The sequence below is a fragment of the Agrilus planipennis genome, unplaced genomic scaffold (assembly GCF_000699045.2).
Source record: "Agrilus planipennis isolate EAB-ADULT unplaced genomic scaffold, Apla_2.0 scaffold345, whole genome shotgun sequence".
Taxonomy (NCBI): Eukaryota; Metazoa; Arthropoda; class Insecta; order Coleoptera; family Buprestidae; genus Agrilus; species Agrilus planipennis.
In genome coordinates, this window is record NW_020439046.1 from 53760 (window position 1) to 72691 (window position 18932).

Here is an 18932-nt window from a genome sequence, read left to right on the forward strand (position 1 = left end):
CTAAACGTTTGTGAACTAAACAATCCTAAATATTTATATTATCTAACTAGACCGCCACCAGTAAGTATAATCACCTAGCACGCGACAAACGCGTATTCGTTTCAGTGTGTGTGTATGTGTGTAAGTGTGTGTTATTGTGAGTTGGCAGTTGTGGGGCCCCGGCGCTGAACCCTCACGAAGGGCAGGTTAAGGGTGGAGGCCGGGGTTGGCGACGGCTGCTTTCTAATAATCTACCATTAGTTCGAAATGCACGGACCCTCGTCGGTCCACTCTGTCGTGATAGATATTCTTCGCCCATGCTTTGCATTCTATGTTGATCGTCACGCCACCTGCGAAATACGGAGACTCACATTAATATTTCACACTGCAATGCCATTAGAGCACACGAGAATTGGGGCTCGCATTGATATTCCAGGCTTTATAGTGTCAGGCAGAATATCCCACCGACATACAATATGGAGCAAATTGGTAGATGAGGCAGAAGCCTCTTTTAGAATCGTGTAAATAACTAGGGGGTAGTGGTTAAGGAAAACGATAGGGGGCGAGACGAAGACAGTGAAAGGGTAAAGATTATCTAGTACTTCATCAAGATTTACCTACTCCATCTAAACGAACTAGTACTTTGGAACGTTATGATCTAGAATCTACAGCTAGACCCCACTAAAACGATTCCCCCTTTTGGTAATCGTGGGAATAAGTGGGTAGTGATTGGTGTGAAATGAAGGCAGAAGGGGATTGAAAGATTATCAGCATTTGTTTGTTTAATCCAAGGAAACCGCGGAAAAACTTGGATTGAAGGAAACTGATCGAAATCGAACCGGTGTCTTCCCGAATCCTAAGCTCTAACCTGGAATCTAAAGTGCAGGACCACGTCGCCAAGGGCATAATTTATGACAGATCACATAATAGTTCAAAAGTGTGACCTTCTGAGACCTACTCAGTGGTAAGTTCAAAATTTTATCTAGCTAAAATAGCTTACAATAAATTGCCAAAGTTGCAAAAATTAAAAGAAAAAAAAAATAAAGTTACATATTAATTTTCAACTCAATGTCAACTCGCATATACGCCAGATCCAATTTCATCCATGACTTTAGCTTTGTCATTGATTGGAAAGGAAAGAAGATATTGATTTCGGTTTTTTAATTATTTTATTAAAAATGTGCTAAAAGTAAGAAAGTTTAGTTTTTTTTTTATTGTACTTACGGGTAGGACTTTCGAAACTGACGGCAACCAGTGGGCTCAAGTAGTTGTCTTGATTTAAAAACGGAAAATACTGACCTCCAAATCCGCGCTGAGGGAAATAGATAACTGGACCGATGTTTTCCATGTCGCCGGGGTTCTCGCCTTCGCACGAAACCCACACTGTTTTGAGCTAAAGAGAAAAGTAAATAAATTTATCGAAATTAATCTATTAAACTAGGAATTCTACCACGTTCGGCATTTCACTTGAACCATGGATACTGTAATTCTTTTCCAATTCCCTGATGTGTTCCTGTAGATCTGGTGGCATATTTTTCGGCATCGACGATGAGTTATAGTATTCTGGAATCCATCCGTATATCTGTAAAGTATTGGTAAATGTTGTGTTTTCAAACGAAACAAAACCACTCTTCACAATATTTTACCTTATTCAGTTTAAGGAAAATGCAAGGTCCTTTTTTGGACGAATTAAAACTGTAGAAATATTCCGGTAAACATGGCTTCCACGAGGCATCAATGATAAGTTCGCAAACCTTATCTTTAGCCGGAGAAACTCCTTGGATGCAACTCTCAACGTTGGTTCTGTTGCCGTCCTTCTTCGCCTTGTAAACTAGTAAAGGAAAATAAAACTAAGACTTCAGTCAGTTCAAGTTCGAAATTTACGCATACTTGATAAGAAGTCGTCGAGTTGTTCTTTCCAATATTGAATGTTGCCCCTGTTATCGTATTTGTATCGGATTAAAGTACTTTCAACGTCGATTAAGGGTGGCATTGGTCTGAATCCCAGCCCTGAACAAAAATATGCACAATATCAAAATCTACAAAACAAAGTGATTTTCTAAAAGTCATCAAAGGACAAACTATTCATTAAATAACTCCTTCAAGTTTTGTCGTATGTATTTGATAAAATCCTTATACATGTATATGCAGTGGCGTTTTTGTGTTTATTCGCTATTATAACTTTTAAACTTGCAAAAAGATATTTTTCATAAAACTTGATGACAAAGTGTAATAAATTGTTGATTTAATGTGTTCCATTATTATCAGAATTCAGACAAGATAGATTTTACGACGAAATGTCGTGATGGCTAGCTCTCATCCATTTTCAAAGAATATACACATACATATAAAAATTAGTAATCATCCTAATTGAAAGCTAGTGAAATATTAATGATACATGAAAAGTCACCTAATTTGCTAATTTTATATGAGAAACGCATCAAACCACTTTAATTAATTTAGATGTGATGTGGTACTGACTGTGGTAGGTATAAAAATTGTCTCACGGAGCAAATGAAAAAAGAAAATTTACCAAAATATTAAAGCGGTATTTACAAATTATCCCACTAGCCCGTTGCTTCGTAAGGGAAAACAATAGAAATGACAATTTGGAAAAATTAAATCTCAGCAGAAATAAATTTACTAGGTATATTAGTTGTAATAATTAAGAAATGAAATAATTTTTAAAACAGTATGTCAAAACTGAGATTATTACAAGTTACTTAATAAATTGTACTATTTCTACAGCAAATTCAGTCATTTACAATAGAAAATTGTAATTTTTGCTTTGCTATAAAAATTTAGTTTCCTCTGTGTTGTAATATAAAGAAAAAAAGTTAATACATGTATTTAATTTACCTGGATTTGTTCCTATAACTGATTTATCCAACTGCCATTTAGGCTTTTTCATATCTAAAGTCTGATAAAATACAGCCAGTAGTGCAGCAAAGAACCCTATAAGGGCTGCGTAGAAGATGATGTAGAATAGGATGATCTTTCCTGTAAATAAAAATTCATCATTGAGCATCAACACATTTACCCAGTGATACATAAAAGACTTTTTATATTTTTAAATTTTTCCTGAATGAAACATTTTCATAGGTTTCGAGCTCGCGGTAGGTTTTCCCGAACAATTTAAAAACCAGTGGAAAAACAACAACTTTACTTATAAAAATTAGGGAATATTTATGAGTTTTTCTTCTGAAATAAATGATTAGCGAAATCGGCTTTAGCTTTGAACAGTATTTTGGTATAATTTTCGAATGATCACATCTTCTCTTCAAGCTTATTCATTGTAATACAACTGCAGCTTGATGTTTTTACAGTGATGATTCTTCAACACAACATAAACCTTGTCTACTAGTAGAAGTATGTACTTTTAATTAATTAATTTAATTTCATTTACCCTTTTGACATTTTTAAACTTTACTTTTCATGTTGATTAATTTATTTATTAAAACTAAATTCAAATAATATTTTGCGAAAGTATCTTGAAAACGATTTTAAATTATTGGAATTCGAAATTGATACACGACTGATAGCCTTACAGATATGCTTTTCAGATGTTATATACGACTTGTAAAAAGATGAGTCTTTTAATTAAGACAAAAACAAAGACCAAAAGTATAGCAACGGCTTTGTTCGTCGAAATTATGTACTTATATTTATAAATTAGAGTCACAATAGTTAAATAACTGCATAAAATATAGGCCTATATAGTTCCACTTTCTTTCCTGAAAACAATACAACGATGAAAGTAAAGTATGTAATTACACTTAGGACTTGTACGTAGTCCTTTGTTACCATTCTTAAGGATGTAACTGCACATGTACATAATGCTGCTCTATATTACATTTGCTTTGAGGTATGACGGTTTTCGAGAAACTTTGCTGAAGTTAATTATTATTAGAGTAAAGTACAATAATGTCTCAAGGTTGGATGATATGGAAATGTAAGGTAGGTACATACTCATGTTTCATGTTAATGTTTGATGTAGATTGAATAATAAGTGCTTAAACTGGCGTGGTTCCACCATTAATCAAATAACCACGTGTGGGCATTTTTTTGTGAACAATATTCTCTTTAGTAAACGAAACTTTATTTATAGTGTTGTTTGTATTCTTAAAACAACAGCACGTAATATAAAAACTACGCAAAATTTAATGTTTCNAATAAAACAATGTAGGGGCTGGTATCTATTTATAATTTATTTGTTAAAAAACGCTTACATCAAAGCACATAATGAATTATTTTAAGTGTGCATAACTATTGCACAGAGCATTTTAAACATGAATTTAAGAGGCTGTGCTAAGATATTAGACCATTAAACCAAATTTAAGTTATTGTACAAGAAAATTTGAACGTTCAGTCGTTATTTCTGGAACTCACCCGAATTCGCATTTCGTATCAGTTACCTACATATATATTTTTATCCGTACCCTGGCCACAAACACGTTTAATAACATACTTAAAAACTGCATGACAATTAATTACATCATTACGACCTATAAACCACTAAACTATATGACGTACAGGCAACACTTAAGTATAATAATTACTATTTGTAACAATTTTATTTTAGTTCTCTTTAATTTTTTCGTTAACACTAGCGTTTAACAGTGCTTAAGTATACTAGAATCACTAAATGCAAGAAACAGGATAAAGGGGGGACTGCTTATCGAATAGTTAACTTAAATAATAAATAGTGAAGCTAAACTATTAATTATATGATTCACGTAACTAATTAACTGTAATAAGAACAGTTATTACTGAGTAATGACTTCTATTTACATAACAGGCAAATAAATAATTTAATTTAATAATATATAAGTACCTTGCACTCGTACCAATCATTAAACTCATTAACACGGTATGTAACAGGACATACACGCCATTTTCTCTCACATATAACAAGTATAGTATTGTTCTTATTGTTTTAAAATGCATACGCAGCGGGGTATTTCACAAACAGACTAACGATATATTTGGTACCAACGTTCGGCTTCTGTATTTATTTTCTTTATCGGTTTAATCAAGCAGTGTTTAGATATACAGATATATTAAATCATTTCTCGGTCTATTTTGTTATTTTTAGAAGGACCGACTCATCTGATTTTTCATAAAAAGTAAAATCTCAATATTTAGTGGACGATTTCGTGTGTTAGAGCTTAGGTATAAAAGTGGTTTCAATTAAAAAGAACAGTGGAGTTATTAATATAGTAAAATGTAAAAAATCTCTGTTACCACACTCTTACTAAAAGTAGCATAATTTTCCCTGATTTGAAGGACAAAAGCGCAACTTTCCTTTCCAGGTAATAGATCGAATTTACTCACTAAGAAATGATTTTAAGATCCTTTGCAATTTTCATGCGGCAGATGTTAAAAAAAATTCTATAATAAACAGTAAATACGATTTCTTATTTGTTGCGCTTTCGTCGCTAAAATAAGGGAAAATCGAACTTTCAGGGCAGGGGTATGGTAAAAAATCGTATACGGGCATCTGGGAGAAAAACAGCACCCTCTTCCGGGGTTTTGCCACCGTACTTCCTTCCCTTGGTGCGTAATATACTTATTGTAATAAAAAACTTATAAACAGGGTTGTAACGAATATCCGCATCGACATCTGCAACTGCGGATGATCTGCAGGAATTTTAATATCCGATCCGCAAAGTTGAATTGTTTAAAATCCGCATCCTCATTTTGAGAAGGACATTTAACTGATATTTGTTGTGTTACAATGCTATAAGAGGAAACACGATATGTTGATAAACAGTCAACATTAGGCCGGACGGAAAGCGAATTTCTGCCGCCTATTTACCGATAGCAAAAGTAATCAATTTTAAAATGTTTGAGATATTTGAAAATAGACTAAGTTCTCAAAGTGTACGAAAATGAAAGGATCAAATTACATTAACAATTCTACTAATTGAGAGTGTATCTTTAGAGAAAAACGAAATATTCGTATCTTCATCCATGTCTTCACCTGCATCCGCTAAAGCATATCCGTTACAATCCTACCTAGGAATATGTATTAAAGGGTATAAAACACCATAGGTACTCCATTCCTGTGTATATCTAAAAAATGGTAAGTTATGCCATTTATGAATGTTTTTGTGCGATTGACATTACTTATTTTAAGTTGGTTATAAATGATTTTTTATTGAATTGCGATCTCATATCATCAATGATTAATTTATTCTTATAATTGTGTTGGTACGTTTCGGTTTTTATCTCACGATCAATCAGTAAAATGAAAATATAGAGAATGGTACCTACTGCAATTTGTAGGTGCATTTGTGCGCCTGACTGAATTTTTGAAGATGCAATTAGCCAAACGGTTCAACTTTCAAATCATTAATTTCTTTCGGTTGTATTATTTTCTAAAAAACCAATCTGTGTATTTTTGTTAGCTTTTGCTAAAAGGAATGTTACAACTAATAACTACAATGAACGTGCATAGTTACCCATTTTTAGATATACATTGGATTCGACGAACAAAAAATAATTAAAATATGAAAACGAGCATACTTTACTATTGTTTTCTTTGATTAAAATTCAAATGAAATAACACTCATGTTTACAATCATCACACATCAAAGGTATTGATGAGCTGGACGTTTAAATACCTTTTATTGTTTTTCACGATAACCATTGTTATTTTATGCATATAAGTGTATACATAGATACCTATATAAATATGTTTGTGGTGGTGATTGTTTTTGTGATGCCAAATTTTGGTGTGAAAACCATTCTATATTTGGCACTTTTCAAATTTCGTCATGAATGAATTGTTAAACATATTTGTGGCATTACATTTACTTTTGCGTACATTAGTAGCAGGCAATATACTTGGGAAACATTTTTTTAATATATAGTACGTACTTTGTGGTATTATTTACAACGCCGTTTTTTCTGAAGAAGTTTTAGACAAAATATTTGTAAATAGATTGTTGAAAGCAGTAGATTGTATAGTATGCATTTCAAGTGAAAATTTTGAATGTAGAAAGTGTAGATGCAGTTATATTATTTACATGTTTGTTTATATGTTGCAAAGGGATAATCTAAAGGATTGTTTACCCTTATTTTTTGAGATGAAATGTATAACATCAAAATATCCGATAAATGTTCAATGTTGATTACACATTGATTATATAAAATGATGAAAATTTTTGTAGTAGAGTAGAATAAGTACAGTGTCTGTATCAAGCAATATTTAAGCTTATAATATTATTATATACATCTTGACATCTATTTTATATTTGATATACACTTTTTTTGTAATAAAATTAACACGAATGGTAGTATGGAAGCATTTTATCAAAATATTTGCTTACCTATTGAAATTTGCGTCTTAGGAACTACTTTTATGAGTAATAAAAAGATTTTAATTTTATTCTTCTTAATTTTCAATAAATACCCTTCACTGATGGTTGCTTGAGATAGCCCGAAATATATTCCCCCACACATTCGCGTATCCGAGATAATTATTTATACTTGATATTGAGCCACGCAATAAATTAATATTCGCTAAAAGGGCAGTATGAAACTTTTGAGCTCGTAAAATAATATTCAGATTATTTTTTAATTAAAGGTAGAAACAGTAAGTAATCCTTAATTAAGGACCATCAATATTGAGCCGGTATCAATTAATTAAACAAATAAACGTGTTAGAAATACTCGTTAATGAAACAAATGAGCAGATTTAGAAAGGGTGCAGATGACGTAAGAACATTTTTCATAATGGAATGAATGGACAAAGGTTGAGAAATGTGACAGTAATGAATAAAAATTAATGATCGCCGATAAGTGACTTTTTGAGACATTTGAAGCAGCATTTTTTTTACAATAGGTAAGAAGTATTTTCACTATAAATTTGAGCATCAGCGTTTTTTTTCATAAATATACATCAGCCCCACAATTGGGTTTCAACGAATACAAATTTTTGGACTTTTTTGTATCCAATTATTCATGAGAGAACCCCCTGAATTCAGTATTTTTATTCTCCAATCAACTGTATTTAACTTTGTGAAGGAACTTTTGAGAGCAAAATAACTCAATCTTCCTCTTTGACAAGAACCTGACATTCTAATATTATTTCGACGATTGTCCGAAACGTTAAACGCGCATTTTTCATATCTTCAAAAAAATTAGTAGACGAGATTCACCGGTCTTGTATCGAAATCTCTTTTGAGAACTTCGTCAAGACATTTCCAAACCATGATATTCCTAGAGCAGCCGAACCTGGGTACCACAACTCATAAGCAGACTAACAACAACGACAACAACCATCAGCTGAACTGATCGCTAGCGTGTTGGGTTGAAATTATTCAAACTGCTAAACGTTTGTGAACTAAACAATCCTAAATATTTATATTATCTAACTAGACCGCCACCAGTAAGTATAATCACCTAGCACGCGACAAACGCGTATTCGTTTCAGTGTGTGTGTATGTGTGTAAGTGTGTGTTATTGTGAGTTGGCAGTTGTGGGGCCCCGGCGCTGAACCCTCACGAAGGGCAGGTTAAGGGTGGAGGCCGGGGTTGGCGACGGCTGCTTTCTAATAATCTACCATTAGTTCGAAATGCACGGACCCTCGTCGGTCCACTCTGTCGTGATAGATATTCTTCGCCCATGCTTTGCATTCTATGTTGATCGTCACGCCACCTGCGAAATACGGAGACTCACATTAATATTTCACACTGCAATGCCATTAGAGCACACGAGAATTGGGGCTCGCATTGATATTCCAGGCTTTATAGTGTCAGGCAGAATATCCCACCGACATACAATATGGAGCAAATTGGTAGATGAGGCAGAAGCCTCTTTTAGAATCGTGTAAATAACTAGGGGGTAGTGGTTAAGGAAAACGATAGGGGGCGAGACGAAGACAGTGAAAGGGTAAAGATTATCTAGTACTTCATCAAGATTTACCTACTCCATCTAAACGAACTAGTACTTTGGAACGTTATGATCTAGAATCTACAGCTAGACCCCACTAAAACGATTCCCCCTTTTGGTAATCGTGGGAATAAGTGGGTAGTGATTGGTGTGAAATGAAGGCAGAAGGGGATTGAAAGATTATCAGCATTTGTTTGTTTAATCCAAGGAAACCGCGGAAAAACTTGGATTGAAGGAAACTGATCGAAATCGAACCGGTGTCTTCCCGAATCCTAAGCTCTAACCTGGAATCTAAAGTGCAGGACCACGTCGCCAAGGGCATAATTTATGACAGATCACATAATAGTTCAAAAGTGTGACCTTCTGAGACCTACTCAGTGGTAAGTTCAAAATTTTATCTAGCTAAAATAGCTTACAATAAATTGCCAAAGTTGCAAAAATTAAAAGAAAAAAAAAATAAAGTTACATATTAATTTTCAACTCAATGTCAACTCGCATATACGCCAGATCCAATTTCATCCATGACTTTAGCTTTGTCATTGATTGGAAAGGAAAGAAGATATTGATTTCGGTTTTTTAATTATTTTATTAAAAATGTGCTAAAAGTAAGAAAGTTTAGTTTTTTTTTTATTGTACTTACGGGTAGGACTTTCGAAACTGACGGCAACCAGTGGGCTCAAGTAGTTGTCTTGATTTAAAAACGGAAAATACTGACCTCCAAATCCGCGCTGAGGGAAATAGATAACTGGACCGATGTTTTCCATGTCGCCGGGGTTCTCGCCTTCGCACGAAACCCACACTGTTTTGAGCTAAAGAGAAAAGTAAATAAATTTATCGAAATTAATCTATTAAACTAGGAATTCTACCACGTTCGGCATTTCACTTGAACCATGGATACTGTAATTCTTTTCCAATTCCCTGATGTGTTCCTGTAGATCTGGTGGCATATTTTTCGGCATCGACGATGAGTTATAGTATTCTGGAATCCATCCGTATATCTGTAAAGTATTGGTAAATGTTGTGTTTTCAAACGAAACAAAACCACTCTTCACAATATTTTACCTTATTCAGTTTAAGGAAAATGCAAGGTCCTTTTTTGGACGAATTAAAACTGTAGAAATATTCCGGTAAACATGGCTTCCACGAGGCATCAATGATAAGTTCGCAAACCTTATCTTTAGCCGGAGAAACTCCTTGGATGCAACTCTCAACGTTGGTTCTGTTGCCGTCCTTCTTCGCCTTGTAAACTAGTAAAGGAAAATAAAACTAAGACTTCAGTCAGTTCAAGTTCGAAATTTACGCATACTTGATAAGAAGTCGTCGAGTTGTTCTTTCCAATATTGAATGTTGCCCCTGTTATCGTATTTGTATCGGATTAAAGTACTTTCAACGTCGATTAAGGGTGGCATTGGTCTGAATCCCAGCCCTGAACAAAAATATGCACAATATCAAAATCTACAAAACAAAGTGATTTTCTAAAAGTCATCAAAGGACAAACTATTCATTAAATAACTCCTTCAAGTTTTGTCGTATGTATTTGATAAAATCCTTATACATGTATATGCAGTGGCGTTTTTGTGTTTATTCGCTATTATAACTTTTAAACTTGCAAAAAGATATTTTTCATAAAACTTGATGACAAAGTGTAATAAATTGTTGATTTAATGTGTTCCATTATTATCAGAATTCAGACAAGATAGATTTTACGACGAAATGTCGTGATGGCTAGCTCTCATCCATTTTCAAAGAATATACACATACATATAAAAATTAGTAATCATCCTAATTGAAAGCTAGTGAAATATTAATGATACATGAAAAGTCACCTAATTTGCTAATTTTATATGAGAAACGCATCAAACCACTTTAATTAATTTAGATGTGATGTGGTACTGACTGTGGTAGGTATAAAAATTGTCTCACGGAGCAAATGAAAAAAGAAAATTTACCAAAATATTAAAGCGGTATTTACAAATTATCCCACTAGCCCGTTGCTTCGTAAGGGAAAACAATAGAAATGACAATTTGGAAAAATTAAATCTCAGCAGAAATAAATTTACTAGGTATATTAGTTGTAATAATTAAGAAATGAAATAATTTTTAAAACAGTATGTCAAAACTGAGATTATTACAAGTTACTTAATAAATTGTACTATTTCTACAGCAAATTCAGTCATTTACAATAGAAAATTGTAATTTTTGCTTTGCTATAAAAATTTAGTTTCCTCTGTGTTGTAATATAAAGAAAAAAAGTTAATACATGTATTTAATTTACCTGGATTTGTTCCTATAACTGATTTATCCAACTGCCATTTAGGCTTTTTCATATCTAAAGTCTGATAAAATACAGCCAGTAGTGCAGCAAAGAACCCTATAAGGGCTGCGTAGAAGATGATGTAGAATAGGATGATCTTTCCTGTAAATAAAAATTCATCATTGAGCATCAACACATTTACCCAGTGATACATAAAAGACTTTTTATATTTTTAAATTTTTCCTGAATGAAACATTTTCATAGGTTTCGAGCTCGCGGTAGGTTTTCCCGAACAATTTAAAAACCAGTGGAAAAACAACAACTTTACTTATAAAAATTAGGGAATATTTATGAGTTTTTCTTCTGAAATAAATGATTAGCGAAATCGGCTTTAGCTTTGAACAGTATTTTGGTATAATTTTCGAATGATCACATCTTCTCTTCAAGCTTATTCATTGTAATACAACTGCAGCTTGATGTTTTTACAGTGATGATTCTTCAACACAACATAAACCTTGTCTACTAGTAGAAGTATGTACTTTTAATTAATTAATTTAATTTCATTTACCCTTTTGACATTTTTAAACTTTACTTTTCATGTTGATTAATTTATTTATTAAAACTAAATTCAAATAATATTTTGCGAAAGTATCTTGAAAACGATTTTAAATTATTGGAATTCGAAATTGATACACGACTGATAGCCTTACAGATATGCTTTTCAGATGTTATATACGACTTGTAAAAAGATGAGTCTTTTAATTAAGACAAAAACAAAGACCAAAAGTATAGCAACGGCTTTGTTCGTCGAAATTATGTACTTATATTTATAAATTAGAGTCACAATAGTTAAATAACTGCATAAAATATAGGCCTATATAGTTCCACTTTCTTTCCTGAAAACAATACAACGATGAAAGTAAAGTATGTAATTACACTTAGGACTTGTACGTAGTCCTTTGTTACCATTCTTAAGGATGTAACTGCACATGTACATAATGCTGCTCTATATTACATTTGCTTTGAGGTATGACGGTTTTCGAGAAACTTTGCTGAAGTTAATTATTATTAGAGTAAAGTACAATAATGTCTCAAGGTTGGATGATATGGAAATGTAAGGTAGGTACATACTCATGTTTCATGTTAATGTTTGATGTAGATTGAATAATAAGTGCTTAAACTGGCGTGGTTCCACCATTAATCAAATAACCACGTGTGGGCATTTTTTTGTGAACAATATTCTCTTTAGTAAACGAAACTTTATTTATAGTGTTGTTTGTATTCTTAAAACAACAGCACGTAATATAAAAACTACGCAAAATTTAATGTTTCATTTTTGTTTCTGCCTGGTTCATCCGCCAAAATGTTAAAAAACAAAAATTTCACTATTTTCTCTTTTTTTTGTGGCATTTCTGTGAATTCTTCATAAACGAATTAGCTTTGATTATAACAGAGCCTCAATTACAACAAGTACGTTTCATAAAGTAGACATTCTAAATTGCAATCAAGTCTAAACAAGAAATTCAATTTTCTCCTTTGCGAATTCAAAGGAGTTTGAAAGAAAGAAAACAGCAGAACAAAATTACGGAAATTCAGTTATATTCATGGCCATTGGAAGCATTCATTCAAAAGAACCCTTTTCTCTTTTTAACTAAATTAATGGGATCTCTTTAATCTCCATCTCCTACATGTCTTGAGCCAAATGCGTCAAAAATCTTCTTCAGATCTTCGTTATGAATCAGAACAAAGCAATTGACCAAAATTAGGTTTGACAAAAAGATTAAAAACACGAAAAGAAATATTTTGGAAATCCAACTAACAAATTGGGTTACCTTTGTAGTTTCAAACTGATATCGAAGAGGATTATAATTAAAAAAACAGAACGTTTACGTATATTTGCAAATATTACATTGTGACAGCTGCAGGAAATGTAGGTATTTTCAAATGTAGAGCGAAAATTCCTTATATTTTACCACTACGTAATGTTTCACCGTGTGTACCAGGTCGAGACTTCGCATCATTGATTTCGCTGTTCGTGCTTTCAAGCTATCGTATAGAAATAGTTTCGGCTCGTAAAGCTAAATTGCAGCCTGAACGCTCAACCTGCTTTTGTTTCTGCTGCTGCAATAAAATCGGGAAAACAAAAGCCCTCATAATGGATACAGTTCTACTAAAGAACCTTTTTATTCTCATTGAAAATGTTTCGATCATTACCAAAAATTTATTCAGTAACGAAAATGTTTTTCATTCCACCCTGATAGTTCATTTTTATTCTTTAGAATTCCTTTTCAAGCGTTTTATACATGTATGTACATGAGCACATAAAGAATAGGAAATCAAATAAAAAAGACATCGACAAGATTCTGAAGTTACTTTTTTGGTATAATTCATTGTCGAGTGAGTTAAGTAAATGAAGGGAATTACTTTTTCGATAAGATTTCTAATAACTGCCTCAAATATCTTCATTAAACCGAACTTCTATGAAAAACTAGCACGCCACATGTACACCTACATACGTGCATTGATCTTGTTTGTGGCTACCAAATCGAAATGATAGGTATTGATTGAATACTCTTGCTTGTTGAATGTTCTATTACCTAAATGAGCGGAACCAGAAGTGGCCTAGTTCTCTGCTACAAGAATATACTTTCCAAAATTACAGGAAATTTCGGTCAACTATAATGTAATTTTAGTGTTCGTGGGCTATGTAAGTGATTAAAACTATGTAGATGACATTATATATACACCAGAGAAATCATTTATTAAATCAATGCGTGTATCGGAGAACTTGAATAAATTTACATAAAGTTATTGCAAACCAACCGTAGGACTCCAAAAAAAAATATGTTCAGCCGGGTCATAAAGGTATCGATCAAAAAGGATCAATTAATTATTTTTGAAGTTGACAGTTATTCGATGTCAAATTAAATCAACTGTCATCATTGTTTAATAGCTTAAGGATGCTCGAGATAGTCCTTGATGAGCCAAAAAACGTGTATGCTCCTAGTCAGAACGTATCAGGACGTGTAAAAGTGACTATCTACGATAATCCGAAAAAAGTCAAAAGCCTGGACTTTTGTTGCAAGGGAGAAGCCCATACAAGCTGGGACAGATACGAAGGCAAGTGCAACGTGAAACGGGAAAATCGTTGGATCATTCCGTACGAAGGGAGAGAAGAGTATTTCCGAATAGAAAAAAATTTAATCGGCGGAAAAGGATCGTTGGTTGAACTACAACCTGGAGAACATGTATATCCTTTCTCATGCACCCTTCCTGCTGCTGCACCGTCTTCTTTCGAGGGTACCAAAGGTTTCGTCAGATATACGGTCAAAGCGACCCTGGTTAGACCCTGGAAACTGAACTATCATGCCAGAAAAATAATTAAGGTCGTTCGCCCTTTAGATCTGAACGTTATTTCTCGTCTTCGGGAACCGGCTTCCGTTGTGATGAACAAATCGTTCTGTTGCCTCTGGTGTAAATCGGGCCCATTAAACGTCACCCTCTCTCTGCCCTATACAGGATACACTCCAGGTCAATCAATAACAGCCACGTGTGAAATTGATAACGGTTCAGATGTCGATGTCGAAGAAATTGTTTTTACTTTGAAACAGTTGGTTTTCTATCATTCCACGAATCCTTGGAAAGAATCATGGGCTACAGAAAATCGAATCGCTGTAAAATCGCACGTCCAAAGAATCGCTGCACGAACCAGGGAAAGATTTGACGAAACCCTGATTGTACCGGACGTACCGCCTTCGCATTTAACTTACTGTGCCATAATAGACCTAGATTATCTATTTCACGTCATGGTAAAATTAAGTCCGTTTCATACGGACATGTCTTCCGCCATCCCTTTAACAATAGGAAGTGTCCCTTTGGAAGGCACGCTTTTGCCTTTCATGAATAATTCTCTGTCGGAATTTCAACCCATCCAAAGCGAGTGCACCTCAGACAGTTCAATTCTCGTTAGTGATAACGAAAAACAATCCACTAAATTGTCTCCTACCTATTACGAACTCAACGGGACACCTCAAATTGTTTCCAACGAAGAAGATGTTAAGGCCGTTCTATTACCCAAAGTCAATTAATTATGTATTTAAGAATAAATGGTTTTTACCAATAAGTGGTCTTTCTCTGATTGTACAGGGTGGTGAAATGGGAATGCTACAATTTAAAATCCAAATTATTTTTTATCATCATCATCGTAAGGTCGTCAGTCTGGTTGGACAATCACCTCCACACATCCCACATCGTTAACTATTTATGAACAGTAATGTAATCTAGATCTATCCCTTTTAACACCTGTTTCTGCTTTCAACATGTCACTAGCTGACCCTTCATACCTGAAAAGGTATCCTACCAACCTATCTTACCTACCTTTTTTTGACTTTCATAGCGCCCTCTGTTCTCTTACACTTTCTAATATTCCACATTCTGACTAGTAAAATATTGCAACTTTCCCTGTTGTACTTTTTGATGGCATCCCCGGAGGTAGTTCCTGCCCGGACATCCAAATGGGAGACTATTTTACGTCCAGAGTGCTTTATTCCAGAGGACGTCATTGTTGAAGCTATAGAGTTGCAAGAGTACGTTGTACTCGGGATCATAACGTGGGGGCTTCCCCCTATCAGAGTGCCATAGCGATCCTGGTGATCTCTACAACCCCGAGTACTTAAAGAGATGCTGCCCGTTTTTAGGGACTTGTCTTAGTCTGGTCTATCACTAAGGAGCCAAGGATCCCCCCCATTATGTTTCAACCTATGTTATGGTCTCCCTAAATCATTGAAATGCGCAAACTGATTATTTTTATCAAAAATTGCAGGTATTTCCAGCGATCATCTCACTATGAGTCTGACTTTCTTTTAGTCCAGACGTTTTTATTATTTTACTCCATCAACATCGTCTTTAGTTTTGTCTCGTTTTACGTTACTAACTAACTGGATTTAGGGTTACTACCCCCAATACAAAAGTCATCAATGCTTAATATATTTTATTTATTATTTGCACTTTTATGTACGAACTAATACTAATTTTGAAAAATGTTATTTTATAGTCGCCATATCTTCATAAAAGCCGCCCTTTTTGTCAAATTTCAATAGATCTTATGAGGGTTAGAAGCTTGAGTATAATTCGAATTTTTCTGTTTCGTTTTACTTGCAATCCAATCCAGTTTGATGTAAAGGCCTTGTTGTAAATTACATTTTAAAATAAACATACGTAATGTCCATTACGCTATTGACACTATGGGGGTTGTGAACAGAAAATAAAGTGAATTTGAAAAGAACTGAAAATGTGAATGGATTCTTCGAGCGAAAGTGAAACTACATTGACTTCAAAGCAGTAGGACTTTTATAGGATTCGATGTTTAAACTTTAAATTCCTCCACGATTAATGAATATTTAATGCCGTAACCGTGACGACGCTTAGACTACATGAAAATACACTTTGAAGAGAATAAACGGTTAATTTTGGTAACTCAGGAACTGCTTTTTAAACTGGCGTACAAAAAAGTTTCATATTTTGTTTATCAACCTTATTGTAGATTTTAATTTCAATTAATGAATTTTAAATTGTAATTGTAAGAAGACTCTACTCAAATAGAAGGTGACAATATCTTTTTGCTATAGATAAAATATCTATAATCTTATGTTTACTTTGAGCATAATCGAATTATTTTCGATATATGTATTCTGAAAAATGCAAACAGAATTTGATTTCTGCTCTTGTTGAGTGCTTTTCTTAAACTGCCAATAACGGCATTATGCGATTCTATTTATTTAAAGATATTTTTTTAATGTTTCTTCAAATTAAAAAATTAAAAAAGAAGACTCACCCCTAATTACCACAAAAAACTTTTTGTGGTCAGTCTCGCGTTGATAATGCCCACGTATGAAGTGGGCGAAACACGTGTCCGCTCAAAAAGTTTTTTGTGGTAATTAGGGGTGAGTCTTCCTTTTTAATTATTTAATTAATATTTACCACAGTCTCCTCTTTCTACTGTCTCTTCAAATTCTCTCTCAGTGTGTGGCATTGTGTACAAATTTATTACAATTTGAAAATATTGTCTAATTATTGCTTAGTCTTTAACGTCACCTGTCAAATACAAGACAATGTAGTTATTTGTGTTACATTACCAGTTTTGTGAGTTATGGGTTTATCGTCTTTCGAAATCATTTTAGATAATCCCCACGAAACTTATCTTCCAGATCAGACAGTTTCCGGCCGAATTAAAATTGTTAACACCAGTGTTAAACAGATAAGGGGTTTAGAAGTAATCTGTAAAGGCGAAGCATTCACCAGTTGGCAAAGACGCAGTTTAAAGTTAAAAGCGGGACAGTACGTGCACAAAAAGAAGAATTTTCTGATGTATGAAGGAAAAGAAAAGTATTTTAGATACAAATATTTTTTATTGGGTGGTAAAGGTCAAGAAATCGAATTGCCACCGGGTGACCACTTTTACACCTTTACTTTTGTATTACCTTCCGATTTACCCCCTTCATTTGAACATTCGAAAGGTTACATAAGATACAGCCTAAAGGCAAGACTAGTCCGGCCCTGGAAACCAGATCAGATAGCTTCGAAAGTTATAACTTTGGCAAACAACTTCGACCTCAATTCTGTCCCTACATTACGCGAGCCCAAATCAGTAAAGAACGAACAAACGGTCGGGTACTTTTGCTTCGCGTCTGGCATAGTAAGTTTAACAATATCTACTCCCCAAACAGGATACGTGAGCGGGGAAAAAATGACCGTAGCCTGCGAAGTGGAAAACGAGTCAAGTGTGAAAGTACAAGGAATAAGATTTTATCTAAAGCAGCTGCTACATTTTTCCGCTACTTATCCGTTTAAGGAAACGGAGCGTAAAGAATTGAAATTGGCCAAGAAGATTCGGCGATGTCAAATACTCGCCGGTGAAGTCGATAAATTTCAAACAAACATCACTGTTCCTGAGGTAGCTCCGTCGAATTTGTCTCGCTGCAGTATCATTGACTTGAAATACGAACTGGAGGTTGTGGTCAATCTTGGTTCGTTTCACAATGAACTAACAGCAACCATCCCCATCACAATCGGTTCTGTTCCTTTAGCGCAGGGTAGTAATTCTAATCCCACAGCTCCCGAACTAAATGCCCAATCTCTTACTTCCGTACTAAGTTGGCTAAGCGTCCTGGCAACACCATTACTCTCCAAAAATGGACAACAAACGTACTTTTCGTCAGATGTACTGGAATGTCCGCAAAACCCGAAGGCACCGAGCGAATTCAATTCATATAGCACTTGTTCGTACCCAGCAATCGCAAATCAAAGTCCATCAACTTTAATGAGTTGCATGGAAAGCGGTTGCAGTATTTCCAAACCTAATAATGATACTTGTCAAAACCTTTTAGAGTCTGTAAGTACATTGAAAACAACGTAAAATATTAGTTTATTATAATAAATAAACAAGAAATATTGCCTTCTCTTTTCACCAATAAAATATATTTTTCTCCGAACGTCATCTTAACTTTGGAAACAAAATCCATAATAACTCGATCTTCTCGCCTTCTGTGACACTCCTTTTTATTACTTAGGGACATAATGCCGCAGTAAATATCTTTTATTGCAATAAAAGTTGATCTCCTAAAGTATCATTTTGAATAAAACTCCCTGTTATCCAGTCATATATTTTTATAAGAACCAGGACCGGACCGGACAGTGTTGGCTCCGGCGGTTAGAAAGTTGAAAAGAAATTTGGTCTTCAAAAGTTAAAAAACAATTACGAAAAACATTAAATTTTAAACCCTATAACCCCGCAGTTGGAAGC

The 18932-nt window shown here is 34.1% G+C and overlaps 4 protein-coding genes across 4 annotated transcripts; 2 read left to right on the forward strand and 2 right to left on the reverse strand.

Annotated features, from left to right (window-relative positions):
- Positions 1-104: 104 nt before the first annotated feature.
- Positions 105-6447, reverse strand: LOC112905115 (sodium/potassium-transporting ATPase subunit beta-2-like). Its single transcript, XM_025976895.1, has 7 exons — positions 6444-6447; positions 2839-2979; positions 1870-1989; positions 1626-1810; positions 1430-1561; positions 1204-1372; positions 105-329 (listed from the first exon to the last, which is right to left on the reverse strand). The coding sequence occupies exons 1-7, from the start codon at positions 6445-6447 to the stop codon at positions 223-225; spliced, it is 858 nt and encodes a 285-aa protein (XP_025832680.1). The 3' UTR covers positions 105-222.
- On the reverse strand, positions 4170-12266 carry LOC108742605 (sodium/potassium-transporting ATPase subunit beta-2). Its single transcript, XM_025976896.1, has 7 exons — positions 12263-12266; positions 11153-11293; positions 10184-10303; positions 9940-10124; positions 9744-9875; positions 9518-9686; positions 4170-8643 (listed from the first exon to the last, which is right to left on the reverse strand). Exons 1-7 carry the CDS (start codon positions 12264-12266, stop codon positions 8537-8539), a joined length of 858 nt encoding a protein of 285 aa, XP_025832681.1. The 3' UTR covers positions 4170-8536.
- Positions 12267-14023: 1757 nt separating this feature from the next.
- Positions 14024-15219, forward strand: LOC112905116 (arrestin domain-containing protein 3-like). The gene has a single exon (XM_025976897.1). It carries the CDS (start codon positions 14092-14094, stop codon positions 15217-15219), a length of 1128 nt encoding a protein of 375 aa, XP_025832682.1. The 5' UTR covers positions 14024-14091.
- Positions 15220-17039: 1820 nt separating this feature from the next.
- Positions 17040-18545, forward strand: LOC112905117 (arrestin domain-containing protein 17-like; the record flags this gene model as incomplete). Its single annotated transcript, XM_025976898.1, has 2 exons — positions 17040-17073; positions 17338-18545. Coding segments are annotated over 2 exons (1242 nt in total), but the record flags the coding sequence as incomplete, so codon positions are not given.
- Between the last annotated feature and the right edge of the window lie 387 nt (positions 18546-18932).